At 34.8% G+C, this 16659-nt stretch overlaps 2 protein-coding genes across 2 annotated transcripts; one reads left to right on the forward strand and one right to left on the reverse strand.

Annotated features, from left to right (window-relative positions):
* The first annotated feature begins 1112 nt into the window (after positions 1–1112).
* Positions 1113–8684, forward strand: LOC147393085 (metaxin-like protein). Its single transcript, XM_086455715.1, has 6 exons — positions 1113–1471; positions 3360–3700; positions 3869–3945; positions 4120–4180; positions 7795–7966; positions 8177–8684. The coding sequence occupies exons 1-6, from the start codon at positions 1315–1317 to the stop codon at positions 8362–8364; spliced, it is 996 nt and encodes a 331-aa protein (XP_086311841.1). The 5' UTR covers positions 1113–1314; the 3' UTR covers positions 8365–8684.
* A 448-nt stretch (positions 8685–9132) lies between these two features.
* LOC147393086 (nitrate regulatory gene2 protein-like) lies at positions 9133–13974 on the reverse strand. Its single transcript, XM_086455714.1, is given in 6 exon segments — positions 9133–10194; positions 10542–10765; positions 10875–11086; positions 11173–11823; positions 11826–12378; positions 13875–13974. Coding segments are annotated over 5 exon segments (2247 nt in total). The 5' UTR covers positions 12268–12378; positions 13875–13974; the 3' UTR covers positions 9133–9476.
* Positions 13975–16659: the final 2685 nt, after the last annotated feature.

Genomic DNA, 16659 nt, shown 5'->3' on the forward strand with positions numbered 1-16659 from the left:
GATCAGACAAAAAGAAAGAATATGTCAAAAACTCAGAACTTTATCTCTCAGATTTATAGAAATTTTACTTTTCTTTTTCTTGATAAGAAGCTCTGAGAATTCTCTCCTATTTATAGAAGAGAAGAGATAGGGTTTGAAGAGAAATCCTAACAAACTAGAATAAAATTTGGAGGAGTCAACAAACTTGAAGAAACTGAAAAATCAAAAAATTCTCAAAAGATATGGTATTTTGAAACAAAATTTGAAAAGTTCGTATGAATGCTTCTAAGCGCTCGGTCGATCGAACGAGGTTGGGTCGATCGAGTAACCAAAATCAAGAGCTATGAGACTTTCAGGTTCGGTCGATCGAACAGCTTCGATAGTCCGAGTGAATAGAAAATGAGGTTGTCAAGTTTTGGGTTTGGTCGACCAACAATATTCGATCGCCCGAGAAAGAAAAAAATGAGATTGATAACTTTCGAGTTCGGTTGACCGACAATATTTGGTTGTCCGAGAAAGAAATGAAGAGCAAGACTCAACCACGGGTTTGATCGACTGACCAAGGACACTCACACACTAATCTAAATTTCTTCAGTCCATTTTTGATGAGTGTTGAACTTGGTCTTAACTTTCAATCTTCTTAAACTCGAATATCTTCTTCAAAACCTCCTTAGTGATTGATCTTCAATAAGATTTAACTTTGACGAACTATTTTCAAACTAAAAACTTACGATCTTATACATTAATCATTTAGAAAAATTTACAAGAAAATAAATTTACATAAGAAAATTATGGATGAGAACAAATGTGTCTACATAAACCTTTTCCCATTTAATGGCCAGTATAACTCGTTAGACAATCCAACGTATTAGTAACTTGCTAGATGATCCAACATTTTTAGTTGTTTGGGCATTTCTGTCAACTTATTCCAGAAAAGCTGTATAGTCCAACGACTTAATTATTTATTTATATATATATAACCTTCTTTTATAGTAATTTTCGGTTTTAAAAAATGCTTTAATTTCTTCAAAGTCGTCATAGGGTCTATTATGTAATTTTCCCTAATAAGTGTGGCTCCGTTGAGTAATGAGTTGTGGGGCACTTAAAAGTCATAAAAACCTTACATAAAACCTTTATATGTGAGTTGTGACTCTTTTGTTCCAAACAAGTCTTCTCCAGTTACACATAATCTCATAAATCCTGCCACAACAATTCTTACAATAATCTCAGAAACCCTAATCATGGCTGTTTCTTTGAATCTCAAGCATTTGTAGTTTCTGTCTCTTCTTGTTATTTGAAAAAGAAATCAGAGCAGAAACAATCAATCTCTCTAAAATGGATGAGGAGAAGGCGAAAGGGCTTGTTCTTGTTGCAAGGAAGGCGTGTTTTGGTCTCCCAACTGCTTGCCCTTCATGTTTACCAGTTTACATTTATCTTCGATTCTCAAACTCGTCGTTCGATGTTCGTTTCAATCTAACTCATCCTGATTCAGGTAAATTCTCTATCTTCGTTTTCTTCGACATCTCAGGTTTGAAATTCTTATCTGCATTAAGTGTTGTTTTTGTTTTTTGTTTTGTTTTTTTTTTCAGTGCAATTGATCCTGATTTCTGTTAAATCTTTGTATTGGTTCTCCTGGGTATCTTAAATTTGAAATCTTATATATGAATCACAAATCAGATTAAAAAACTTTTTCATCATGTCCATTTACAGTGAACAGAGCTGAGGAAATCAACCTGACTACAACTTTTTCTGTTTATATATATATATATATAGATATAACTGAGGAAATCATCCTGACTACAACTTTTTCTGTTTATATATATATATATATATATATATATATATATATATATATATATATATATATATATATACATGGAAATGTTTGGGAAAACGTTGAGAGACTAGGCACTATTTGACTTTGGGAAAGAATTGCAGAATTCTTAATCTCATTGGTTTTGTTATCTTCACTTAATAATACTGGAAATTGCTAATAAGTGAGGTGTGCTACTTACAAATGGTAGAGATTCTCAACTTTCTCTAGTGTTGCTATTTTTTGATCCTTTGATGTTTTTTTTATTACTTATTACCAAAAAAAGGTGGGCTGGGATGGTCTATCTTGGGAGTTCGAGTGTAGGAGGAATGTTGATGATTGGGAATTTGAGTTCATTGCTAGCCTCATTAGTGGAGTTCCAGACTGCCCCATCTTTTCTTTGGAAGAATATTGTTAGGTGTGGAAGAGAGTAGTTGTGATGGTGCATTTTTTGTAAATTTTTTTTTAATCATTCTCTAGCCCATGGTCTGCTGTTGCTTTTTCTTTTTTCTAGCTTCTGCAATTTTGAGTATCAAGATTCCATCAAAGGTTTTTTTTTTTTTTTTAAATTTGACTAGCCACCTTAAAATCCTTTCCATTGATAATCTCATGTCCCGAGGTATTATGTATGTCAATTGTTTGTTTACTTTGTAAATCTAGTGGTGAATCCGTTAACCATCTACTCATTTGCTATCTCATTTTTTTTTATTCAATTGGTCACTTTTGGTCACTTTTTAGGATGATTTGTTTTTCCCCTCTATTTGTTTTAAATTATTATTATTATTATTAATTTAGGATTTAGCATTTCTAGGCTTTTAGGAAGCAAAGAGACAGTTTTATGGAGTTTGTCCCCCTTTCGCTACTTATTGGGCCATCTGGAAGGAAAGGAATAGCAAAAGTCTTTCTAGGAAGGAACTTACTCTTCATGAGGTCATTATCAGTAATCCTTGGGCTCTTTTTGCTGCAAAGCTATTGATGATCTTAAGGGGTTCTCTTTCAAGGATTTCTTTTTTGGATGGGATGTTGTTGGCAGAAATTGTTAACTCTTTTTTTTCTTGGTTATTTTGATAGCATTATCTTCGATGTCATTGGTAGGTCTCCTCAACCTCCTCTCATAGTTTTAAATAAGATTTTATCGATATCAACAATTGATGAAGTGAAGATGTTTGTGCTTGGGTAGGACCAGTGGCAACTAAAACACAACCCTGTGATCTAGTAATTGATTAGATTCTTCAGTTGATTGGAATGTCTTAGTCTTCATTTTACTAATCAGACATATTGAGTGTTTGACCACAATGTTGTCTTTTGATTTTATAAATTGAATGCACACAAATACATGCATGCACATTATGAAGGTGTTTACTTTTAAAGTGTTTAGATTTACATCTGTTTGAAACAAAGGGAAGAGGATAGGTTAAATGTCACAAAGGTTTTTTTTTTTTTTTTGTGGGGGAGGGGGGGAATGAAGAACTAACTCTTGGCTATCTATTATATTTCATTTTGTTTGCATCCAACCATGTTCCTCTCAGGATCATGTGTTTCTGACTTTAGCTTTAAATCTTGCTAGATCAAATACCTTATGTTGAGTCTGGAGCTTATGTGGTCTACAACAATGAAAGGGGTGGGGTTATTGAAGGTTTAAAAGAGGACGGTATTGTTGATTTGGACGCTGGACTCCCAAGTCACACTATCCCAGAATGGTTGTCAACAAAGGCAATGATTAGTTCATGGCTCGTAGATGCAGCCATGTATGAACTATGGGTAGGATCTGATGGAAGTGCCGCTCATAAGATATATTTTTCTGATCTTCCATGGCCGATTGGAAAGATTCTCCACTTTAAGCAAACTCATGCGGCGAAGCAGTTGCTTGGGATAACGAAAGAGAATGCCGAACGGAGAGAAGCAGAGGTTCTTAACTCCCCATTGCTTTCTCTGCATTAGCAGCACCACAATGGGCATTTTTTCCCCTCTTCCTTCCTTTTTTCTTATTTATTGGGGTTTTTGTCACTGCTCTTTGCTAAAAAGCACAAAATAAAGGGCTTCCTAGTAAACATATGAAGCTTTATCTATTGACAGATTTATAGGAGGGTAGCCATTGCATATGAAGCGCTATCAACAAGGTTAGGGGAGCAAAAATTTTTCTTTGAAAACAGGTAACCTGGATACCCTATTGTACTTGCAAATAAAAAGGATGCCCCCTATCATGGATTTATGTTTGTTTTAGTGATTTGAGTTGGATGCAAATATTTACCTTTTAGAACTCATTACTACGAGCAAATAAAAATATATAAATTTGGTTGATATACTTGTTTGTTCTTGGTGCACAGGCCTACAAGTTTGGATGCAATTTTCCTTGGACATACCCTTTTTACCCTTCAGGCTTTACCAGTGAGTTCTCAATTCTATTTTGTGGTGATATTATAGATTGGACTCTGACTGCTAGTTATCTATATGTTGATTATAAATATGCCTTTGATCTGGGGCGGAGCTACATAGGGGTGAGTGGGGGCTATAGCCCCCATTGAAGTTTTAGAAAAGGAAAATTCTGGTACATAAGCAAAATATTAGAGCCCTTTCACCTTTTTGCAAACTCATTTCAATCTGATGATATGCAGTATTTGACTTTGGCCTTCATTGATAGAATAACGATGGAGGTTGTGTGATATATAAACTCATTTCAAAAAGACAAAGTCATCATTTTATCTGAAGTTTCTAAAATAACCCTGTGTGATTTTCCCTTCTCCAAGGCATCAATATTAAAAAAGATTGAAATTAGAGTCCGACTAGCTTTACTAAGGAAGGATTCCACCCCTACTAAAGGTCCAGGCTCACCTTGTGGCATCCAAAAGCATGATTTGATGTTTCAAGGTTGTAGAGGACAATATTCTATGAACTTTGAAAAAGAAAATTTTCAAAAAAAAAAGGTTATTTTTGCTGTTGAATTTTAATTTTAAAATTGGAAGTTAGGTAGAAGTTCGGTAGCCGTCCATTTTCAAAACATTGGATCAAGCCCAAAAGAAATTGTTTTTTTTTTTTTTGGACGAGTTTTTCCACGAAATTTAGAGGGCTGTGGTGTTGGATTCCTAATGTGGTAATCCATTTGAGCAAAATGACCCTTAGTAAGGCTTAAAATCTTACTAAGTAAGGAAAATATTTCTCTTGAAATTAACCTCTTTTTTTTTTATGTTACTAAAACACCTTTTTATATGCAATTATGGGCATTATTGTACCATTCATCAACAATAGAATGAATGGACTAGATCATTATTTAAAATCAACTGTTGGCTTAAGGAAAACATAAAGTATTTAAATATAGTTTACCCGTAAAATTATTTGGATTCATAAAATTAGTGGACATTAGATTTAGAAATAAACAATCAAGTTTTAACTATTTTCGTAAAAAAAAAATATTGGGAATTTTACTTCAATTTTGATTAGGCAATAGTCGAGATCAAGTTGACTCGTTCAAATCATCTTTTCTTGGAGGCGTCACATCATTTAAATTAGAATAAATTATTATAAATATCTATTACTTAAATTCATTATACCATGACTATTATAGCACAGCTTGGTATACTATCATTCACGAACGAATGGGATAGTCAATGTAAATTATCATTCACATTGACTCATCCAAAATCCATTATTACTTGTCCAATATTTTGAAGATATCGATCAAGACAATAAAACTCGGCCAAATCAGCTGGGTCTTTGTCTTGTTTGATAAGATAATTAATTTTTTTTAATGCTGACATCCAATGCTTTATTGGGACATTAGCTACGTAGCATCCTTCAATACTTTTCTTTTCCAATAATATCCTTAGTTTTTTCATCTTTTAACGAAAAATTTAAGAGTATTTGTCTGTTGGATATTAAATACTTCTTTATTGAAATAGGTAAGAGCATTTTGGTTTTTGGATGTTAAGTAATAAATGCTTGTGCAATAAATACTATAGACACATTTACAAAAATATCAATGGGATTTTTTATATTTAAAAAATGCTATTGCACAAGTATCAAAATAGCCTTATCTTTTCACTAAAATACAACACATTGGATGTTAGCATTCCTTGCACACACACACACACACACACACGCGCACACACACAGAGAGAGAGAGAGAGAGAGAGAGAGAGAGAGAGAGAGAGAGAGAGAGATCCAACTTGTTTTGTCCTATATGAGTTAGAAGTTTTGATGTGGGCTGATTTTTGGTGATGATTCTAACCCTATTTTACAAAATACATTGGATAAAATGTTGGACAAAACGGTGAATCTTGATCCTGGCCCATATATATATATATATATATATATATATATATGTATATATATATATGGGAAATGTTCGGCACCAAACATTTTACCCAACCATCTTTGTCCCACATGGGTTAGAAGTTTTGGAATTGGCTGATTTTTGGTGAGGAGATCATCATCACCAAAAATCAGCCCATTCTAAAACTTCTAACCCCATCAAAAATGGTTTACAAAAAATGGACGGTCCACGATTTTTCAACTTGTAAACATGGGGTTAGAAGTTTTGGAATGGACTGATTTTTGGTGAGGATGATCTCCTCACCGTAGAGATCATCCTCACCAAAAATCAGCCCATTCCAAAACTTCTAACCCATGTAGGACAAAAATGGTTGGGCAAAATGTTTGGTGCTGAACGGGACCCTATATATATATATAGGGTAGCGTTTGACAGATAACGTTAAAGGAATAACGTTGGGAGACAAAATTTGTCCTATATGGCTTAAAAGTTTCGGATTGGGCTGATTTTTTGTGAGGATGACCTATATGGTAAGGAGAACATCCTCACAAAAAATCAGCCCAACCTGAAACTTCTAACCCCATCAAAAGTGGTTTAGTATTAGAATTTTGTATACCACTTTTGATGGGGTTAGAAGTTTCAGATTGAGCTGATTTTTTGTGAAGATGATCTTTATGATGATCTCCTTGTCATAGAGATCATCTTCACAAAAAATCAGCCCATTCTGAAACTTCTAATACTACAAGCTCAATTCAATCTACCCAAAATATCTTCGAGAAACAACTCTTAAATTCTTTAAAGATTTTACAGCGAAAAAATAGTAGTCCCAGAATCTCTTGAAGCGAATGCTCTTGAACATGTGACCATTCCTCTCGTTCCATATTCCCCAACAAATCGCAAATGAAGCAATACTCCATAGAAACCTTTTTGAGTCGAAAAAAGACACCAATAGTTTGCCAATCCTCAAACAAAGAACATAAAGAAAAAGAAGAATACCCAAGGATGTTGAATATAGATATAAAGTGAGGTCGTATATCATGAGCAATCTTGCAATGGATGAAAAGGTGATCTATTGCACCAGTAATTTGAACTTACTGGTTTCATTCATATTTTGCTAAAATTTAAATTTTCATAAATTTGGAGATTGAATCTGGTCCTTTGAGCATAGGTAAACTCATGTGTTATCACTGACGCCCCAGTTGATTGCTTGATTAGTGAATCATTGATGCCACGTGTGTTTTTGGTATATGCTTTGATATGTAAGCTCAGTCAATCTTGCAATGGATGTACCATAATAGCTTATGCCTCTGGATGTTTCAGTAGTCGTGCATCACATACAATACATGTTTATAAATGAAAAACAGCAATAAACGTTGTTTTCTGTTAGAAAACCTCGTCTTCTCTTGGAAGAAGCAAACTTGATATTGTGTTATATTAAATTTCCTTTTTAAAATTTTCAGTTGATATTTACACAGTTCTTATTTGTGCTGTAGTCCCCCCCACCCTTTTTTTTTTCCTTTAATGAGATCAGTAACTCAATGATGATGCCGGGAATTGATCATCAACCATAGACTTTACCAACTAAACTAGCTGGCACATTCATAATTCTTATTTGCTTATTCTTTTGTCATCCACTCATCCTGATAAAATCTTGCCCAGTTCAAGCATTTTCAACTGGAGTTGTACACTTCAAGTAACAATATGTTCTCCATGATCTTTACTTGTGTGCCAATAGGATACATCAGTATTGCGAAGCAAGCTCTTGGAACATGGCAACCTCATTAGATACTCCGAAAATCTTAAGATGGAGTTCTTGGAAGCTGGTTCTTCATCTTCATCTGTATTGCGATCTCCTTTTGATCCTTCATTTTCATCGACGTCAAGTAAAGGACCTCCCTCAAATTGGAGTAAGATGTTTATTGTTTGAAGCCATCTATTTCTATAATTAATTCATTATTTATTTATTCTAGTCAAATGAGTAAAGCTGGGATCACTTTTAATAACCTTCCTTGTTTGTTATCCTCTGATCCATACACAAACAAGTAATTAATTAATTACTCATTTTCCTTTCTTGTCTTTCTATTTTAGTCCTAATTTGATGGTGCTGTGTTTTGTAGATACAAAGCCCAAAAGCAAACCCAAGAGGGAGAAGACACAGGAAGAAAAAACCTTCAGAAGAAGGGCCAAGTACTTCCTGGCAACACAACTGGTGGCCGTTCTCGTCTTTTTGTCTCTTATGGGTGGATCTGATGATGCCGAAGTAGAGATTGATGACGATGATGAGGGATACAATTATGATGACTAATGCATGCAGTCTTCTACCTAGCAAATGACCAATAATATCAGTATTTCTTTTCCTTGATTACTGGAGAAAGCTTCTGTCTCCTGGTGAGGATTTTTCCCCCCTGAAGATCTGTCTTTAGCCTTCTTTTCTCCCACATATATGAAGGGATAATTTTGAATTGTTGATCACTTTTTCTTTGCAAATTTAAAATTTGATTTGTGAATTAGTGGGAAATATTTCTTGGGTGGATCAAATTGGAGTTCTTTTGTCTGTTAATTTTGATTTATTTAAGAATTGAATAAATAATTACTATAAATAAATAGAAGTATAATTCTGATCGAGTGATGGAATAATACTAAAGTTATACTCGGCAGCAGTTCAATCTCATCCGTTGGAACAGTCAACAGATGTTTTTCTCGGATGGCTAGGATCATTTGGTCAGGTTGAGTTTTGATATTTAGGATACTTGGTCTCCAATTGAACATATTGAGACATTAGTGGGTTCTATTGCTCAGCTTTTACAAGGAGTGGGTGCATATGGTCCATGGTTCATATTGGGTCAGCTCAAACCTGAACCAGAACTAGACAAAGCTAATTCTGTATCTTGATCTGGGACTGAAACCTATATTACCTGGTTTTGCTCTGTTCAAATTTGGGTTTGTGGTCCTCATAGCAGTAGGCAGAAATAATTCGTTTCTTGGTTCACTTAGTTCACAAGTAAGGTTCGCTTGCGATACATATGATTAGGTTTTGCCAAGCTGGATCACAAATTGGTTAGTTTGTGGTTCATTATATTACACGAATAGCGTACAAATTGGTTGGTACAAGCTCATTTTTTACCAGTTCGATTAGTAGAAACAAATCTGGTAACATAGAGAGAAACAACTCCTGATGAAGCCTGGCCTTATCAGCTGTAGCAGTTGATTTCTCATGGATCCTAGTTGGACATTTGCTTAAATCTGGTTTGAAGTTCGGATTGATCAATCTCCAAATTCTGTTAGTGTATATCATACAAGGAGCATGTTTTTTTGTTTTGTTGCAGAAAGCAACAATAATATTATCACCTATTATGATTTAATTTAATTACATTTACACCTAATACCAAGCACAATCCATTAGAAAAAACCCAGAAATCACGATCTAGTCTTCACCGCCACGTGCGTACACGTGGCATTCTCCCATTGCTTAACCAGATCAGCATACCCTTCGGCCGAATTAATGGCAAATTCTGTTAGAGATGTAATGGCAACCGACATCCCGGCACACAATATCCTAACGGCAACCTCTGCTGTCTTCTCCGCTGTCATCACCTCCTCCACCTCCCCAACTTCCACCACCTCTAGATTCTTTCCAGAATCTGGTGAGAACCCAACACCAAATCGCTTTGATCCTGTTGGAAGCCGACGAGAATCTTCCCTTAATTGTTGGCTGTACAGTGATCCCATACCTGCTGCAAAGAAATCGATTCCATCAATCACAGGAATCTCATGTAGTGCTTCAAGGAATCTAGACCATTGTATGCAGATTCCAAATATCGGTGGGGCACCACTGGAACGTCGAGGGGAGAATGCTAATTTTGATGTATCGGAATCGCATTGTACACATCGAAGAAGCCACCCAGTTAAGGCACGCACGTAGGATCGCTGAGCAGTGATCCATGACTCAAAGCAAGCTCGCCAATTCCGAAGCTCTGATTCGAGGTTTATGGCAGACTGAGCAAGTCGGTGTGGTTCAGTATGTTTTTGTGTAGCGAATTTCGGGGGTGTTCCAGCCAATAAGAGCTTAGCTTCATCTACTGTGCGCTTCTGAAACTGGTGACACTCAGCCATCACTTTCCACATCCTCGCCAACCTGTTATTTGTCGAACATAAATCAGTTAATCTATGACCATTAATTGGCTAGTCATCATCGAGACATATCATGGACGCAGGGCTTAAAATGGACATCTACCCATATTTTTTCAATTCAGGTCTACTCCAAGGGTCCAAACCCGCTAAATTCAGAATCTAATAACTCGGATTTCAGATAAAGTCTGATCCATTTTGTGGACCCATGTTGGTCATCAGGCCCTTCAAAGGACGACCATGATGACTTGAAATCAATCTCATATTGGTTCTTTGTTTCACCATTTTGAATCACCAATGATTTAAAAAAAATAGTGCAACAGAAATTCTATTACAATGAACGTACATACATACCCTTGTATTAATTCCAGAATCTGTGGTTGCAACTCTTCATCTCTTAGTGTTTCAATCCTCTTTGAAACTGCTTCGACTGAATGTATCGAAACCTTAATCTGGGTATGAAGATCTCTTATTGCCATTCTCGTTTTAGCCACCACAGAAGGGTCCTTTCCTTTCACATCTTGGTTCCTGAGTTGATTACATTTCTTCTCATATGCTATTCGTATACGTTCTCCAGACTGTCAAGAAGACAACAAAAACACATAAAATCTTCAAATTCAGAATCTATTCTACTTTGTATGGAATTCTGTCGAAAGTAACTAAGATGAATGAGAGAGAGTACCGTACCTTTACTTCCTCATAGAGCTTCTTCTCCCAAGCATATAGTCTATCTAATGTTGATTGATGACTCCCCGAGAACATACAAGAGTCCTCGGAGAACTCACTACTACTATCACAACCCTCTTCCCTCAAATTCGAAGAATGGTGGAAGAATCTCGAGGAAGATGAACGGGATGATGCTGAATGGAATAAGGCAACTGGATTGAGCATCCTCATTGCTGCACGAAGAAGAAATGGATAATGTAAGACCGACCAATCCCAATTTGAAAAACTCGATAAACTTATTGTTGATAGATTAGAATACCTGTTAGTTCATTTGAGGTTGAACAATACTGAGCTCTACTCGCTTCCAACATCATCGAGACCTCATTAGCCGAATTGCAAACTATCATGAACTGAGTCTCAATATCTTTGATCACCTCAGCCATATTTGTAGGTCTACGATTGACAAAAACAGTAAAACCTGGCGTTTCTTCTTCCTTATCTTCTTGATTACTAACTTCAAGTTCAACTGAATTCTTTGCTTTCGATAGTGCAACACTCTCATTCCTGTGCGATTGTGATTGTAATCCCTTCACTTCGTGTTCTGTATCTGTGTCGGATTCAGTGTCGACTTCATCAAGGTCTTCAATTGTAACTTCTTCGTTAGCACAATTTAAGTCAATTTCAGATCTTTCGTCTCTTATTTCTAGTTCTTCATCTTCTTCGGCCCCATCTTCTTCTAAATCAGGGATTCCTTCTTCTTCACGAACTTGCCTCAGCCCTGTGATCTCATCATCCATGATTGTACGATCCAGACTACTCCTTGTGGGGTACCCATATGAATCCAACGATGTAAATGGGTTCCAAAAGTAATCCCATTGTGAAGTCTCAGGAGATGAGGGTGGAAAGATAGGCCTATTATTTGGAGACGAAGTGTAGAATGAGGAGTTCATCGGTGAGGACTGCATGGCAAGAACCCATCGATCCCAAAATGGTGCATTGGAGAGTAAGAATCAACTCTTACATTCTCGGGTGATTGGGGCCTCTCCTCAACAACAATTGCTGGATTCCCACCCGATCTCAAGTAATTCACTTTGATCGTAGAGGTGGTTTCGGAGGATTGGATTGGTGGTGTCGAGAAGGACTTTGAGGGGATTGAGATCATTCTTGGACCCGTTTTCCTTACGGGTGTGAACGGTGGGGTCGTCTTGTATGCATCCAAGAAGAACTCACGAGGTTCATCTCCCTCGACATAGTTACATAGTGCGGTGGCTACTCGTCTTAAAGACTGTATATAGGCAGTGTGCCCAGAAGCAAATCGGATTCTCTGCTCTACGGCTTGTTTGATAAATCTCTTCCTATCTTTACAAAGCTGGACGGCCTCCTCATCATCCAGCTTTGAAGTAGTACATCCCATCTGTCTTTCCCTCTCCAAACTCTCTAGGAATTCTTTAGGCCTAAATCAAAACAAGATTCACAAGGCAAAAAGCACGAATTTCTCACCAAATTCATAAGGATTTTGTGGAACCTGTTTGACATGAAAAAGGAGAAGTTTTATACCAGTTAAACTCATGAAGCAGAAATAATCACAAAGAAGTTGTCCTGAGAAACCCATTTTAGCATCTATCATACATTGATGGAACATTTAGGAGACTCAAAACTACAGAGAAATAGTTTTAAAAGATGGGGTTCCTTTCTTTATTCTTAAGTCATAGAGAAGATATAGGAGCATCAAACTTACACCCAACAAGAAAGTAATGGAGATTCTTTGAGCCTTCTCATCAATTTTTCACAAAAGGCTCCATGACTCAAAAAACTTCAAGACCCACCACCCCAAGGAACATAATTAACATGAACTAAATAAAGAAGAAAATTGTCTTTTATTGAAAAAAGTGTCGGAAAGGTGAATAAGCAGTGTATAAATTTCTAAAATGTCAATTAAATGGGAGTATCATAACAATTTGTGGAGTTAAAAAAAGTGTTTTTATTGTGAAATCTACTGCCAATACGTATAAAAATTAGTTCAAATAGGTATTTAAAACTCCAAAAAAAAAAAAAAAAAATAGAGGAAGAAAAACAGAACAAAGATCTACCAGTAGACATTTATAATCAATCATAGGAAGGTGAAATGGAAGCTCAGAAAATAGAAAAACTAAAACCATTTTCAAAATAACTTTTGTATGATCAAATCTATTTACAAAATATCAAAATGTGAAAAATGAAGATTCAAAAACAGATAATCAGAAAAAACAAAAACCCATTTTAAAAATTAAGTTTTTATGATATATCTACTTTTGAAATCTCTAGCAAGTAAAGAAATATAAATATTCAAATTCATAAACGTAAAACATAAAACCCATTCTAGAAACAAATATTTTATCATGAATTCTACTTCTAAAATATGTATAGTGTAATGAACAATGAAGATTCTCTCCAGGAATGTTAAATAAAAAATAATAAACCCATTTAAACAATAATAAACACTTGTGATGAAATCTACTTCTTAAAGCATCCAACAATTAAATAAAAATGAGGACTAATGGCCTGTTTGGATGAAAAGAAAATCTAAAACCCAATTTAGAAATTACATTTTTTTTTTTATTATGATCCTACTTCAAAAACCAATAATAGTTAAAGAAAATGAAGACTCAAACCCAAAAAAAAAAAAAAAAATAAAAAAAATGAACAAATCAAAAAAAAAAAAAATCAAATTTTAGGATGAAACTCTTTATAAACATCAAAAAAATCAAACAAAAATGAAACTTGAGCCTATTTGGATAAGCAGAAAAACTAGTACCCATTTTCTAAAAAGGATCTCTTTGGATCAGATAAACTTCATAACGAATACCCATTTTTATATAAAGAGATTTTATGATGAAAAAAAAACAACTAAAACTTGTATAAATTGAAGAGAAACAAATTTAAAAACCAGAGGAAAGCTCAAGTGATCCTATTTGAGAAGATTAAAGAAAATCTTAATTAAAAATTTTGATTTTTTGGATGAATTAGTGTGGAGAAACTGACCTGGTTATGGTAGACGAGATGAAAATGGAGGTGCAGAGAGAGAGAGAGAGAGACGTTGAGAAAAGTAACGGTCAAAATCTTAAGAGTAGGAAAAATAAAGATATTCAAAAAGGAAGAATAAATTGAGATCGAGAATAATATACGTCAACAAAATTGCCTCTATTACTCGCCTAAATTTCGAAAATGCCATTTTGTCACTATAATGTTCTTTTTAGTGACGAAAATACCCCTGAATGACTAATCCAATGATCCCCATTCATGGGCCATGAACCTAATTAGTGTAGATAATCTCATGGATGATCATAACTTCATAACCACCAGATTTATTGCATTATTTCCTATGATTAGATCATTACAAGGCCTATGAAAAACATGTTGTCGCGATACATTGAAGTGTTACAAAGCACTAAAAAGGTATGTGCCGCAACTGAGGCGTACATCTTTTTTTTTTTTTTTTGGATGAGACGTAAGCTTTAATTGTAAATAGAATATATATATATATTTTTTAAACTTAACTTTCATATTCAGTTAAGTATTTTTTTTTTTTGTACCTTGCTTCTCATACTACTAAATAAGTTGTTATATAGTGATGGATTTAGATCTTGAGAGTATTTTTCAATGGTGGATGTGAACGTTTTATAATGGTGGATAGTAGACATGATTAGCATTGGGTATTGATCATTGTCATTATTTCTTCATGATCGTGCATATCTCTTTGTGACATGACTAATACTATCTCTCGTCCGTAAATTGTGGCAATTGTATGACGTGTTCTTGGCTTATGGCATTATTTTAATTCGTTCAAGATTTTATGTTACCGTTATGCATGATTATCCTATTATTGACATTGTTCATTGCTTCTTGAATCTAAGTATTAGTATTTAAGGAGTTTCAAGTTCGATATTAAGAGATAATTGATTTGTGTATTTTTAATCTTCTATAATAATCTTTTAGAACAATATTGAATGCAAGTGGTAAATCATGCATAGTATGTACGAAGTTGATGTGGCAAGGGCACAAAATCATAGATCTTTTTACTAATGTATCCCGAAGAAAAAAATCTGTGATTATGTGCCTTTACCACGTCAATTGCGTATAATTTATGGTGCATTCATCACGACTTAACCTTTTAACCATCATCGAAGTTTCCAAAGAGTCATTTCTTTAAAGGTGGAAGAGATTTTGGTAATTTTAAGATATTTGATTGATTTACAATCACTGTAGATATAAGACTATATATAATTTTAAAAGCAAAAGTAATCGACAATAAAAAGTGAAAGAGGAATCTGATCCCGCCCAAAGCTTCCTAATGTTCGGTGCCTCGGTAACGAAACTTAATGTGACGAAAATGCCCTTGTAAGGTCCAAATATGTCGTCCTGACTTGATATGTCTCCCTTTTAAAATTCAAACTTTTTAATTAAAAATAAAACAGTTATACATGTGGCGTTTCCGCAAAGCTGTAAATCTGCATTGTATATAATTAATTATATATTACTGAAAAAAGCTTCTCCGCCCCCAAGAAAAGGAACAGAAGTGTTGAGTTTGCTTTCATGGTTGTGAAACACAATCTCAAGCCTGTCACGCCCATCAACTTGATTGATGGACAAACTTAGGTCAAGTTACGTACACCATGATTTGGGCCTTTGTTAGAATAAATCAACCGGACCTTAACTCGAGTCAAGAGCTCTGGTAATCTAGATCAAATAGATCAATCCAAACCTAGTGTTGTATACACAACATAAAATTATCCTTTATCGACGGTTCAAGGCCGTCGAATTTCATAAAATTTGACGGATCAAGGTGTTGAATTTTTCATTGTCGAATATTTTTTTTTAACAGAACGAAACCACCAAGCTAATGGATGATGAGAGAAATTTGATGACTCTAAACAAGGTTTTGTTAGATTTAATTTATATTTGATATTAAGTAAAATTAGTTTTACAACTTAAACTAGGACTTTATTTCTTAAGAGTTTAAGATAATTAGGTCTTTTTAATTATTATAAATAGGGGCACCAATACGTGACTTAGTGTGTGCTGAATTTTTTCCTTTATGGAAAATGGAGAATAAAGTAATATTTTATCTTTTTTTATTCTTTTTTTCTCTTGCACGTATGACTTATTTTTCTTTACTTGGAGATTTTGGATTGAGTCATTGATCGAAAAATCATAGTATTTGACGAATAAGTTGTGAATCCATTGCATAGATATTTCTACAATTGGTATCAGAGTGGGACGGTTTGTTGGGAGAAAGTGTTTGGCACAACTACGCAACAACTTGTTAAGAAAAATAGGGAGAACCGAACCAAGAAAACGAATCGAAAAGCAATCACAAGATGCAATCACACAAGAAATACAGATTTTACGTGGTTCCCTTAAGATTGAGATACGTCCATGGATCACATTGATTCCACTATGAAGAGAAAACTCACAATTATAAATTACACATTTTCACCAAAACGAGAAATATAAATGCCTCAAGAAACCTAATTAGAGTTTTACATAATATTAGAAAATAATGAAAATACCTTTGGAAAATTTTCTTTTTGGGGCCGTTGGCCCCCTTCAAACCCCCCAACGAACTTAGCGCCAAGTTTGATCGACGTGATTTGATTTACAATACCTGCTTGTTGACCAGTACTATCAGGCTCCACAAACCACAATAATTTCCCACTTGGAGGCTGATCAAGAGCATCTCCCACTAAACATGTTGCATCTGATAAGCAACACCTCCATAATAAATTCTGTGTGAATCATCATTGTCTTCTAAGTTTGAAGACCAATA

The sequence above is a fragment of the Akebia trifoliata genome, chromosome 10 (genome assembly GCF_017979445.1).
Source record: "Akebia trifoliata isolate Shusen 1 chromosome 10, ASM1797944v1, whole genome shotgun sequence".
In the NCBI taxonomy this organism is placed as follows: Eukaryota; Viridiplantae; Streptophyta; class Magnoliopsida; order Ranunculales; family Lardizabalaceae; genus Akebia; species Akebia trifoliata.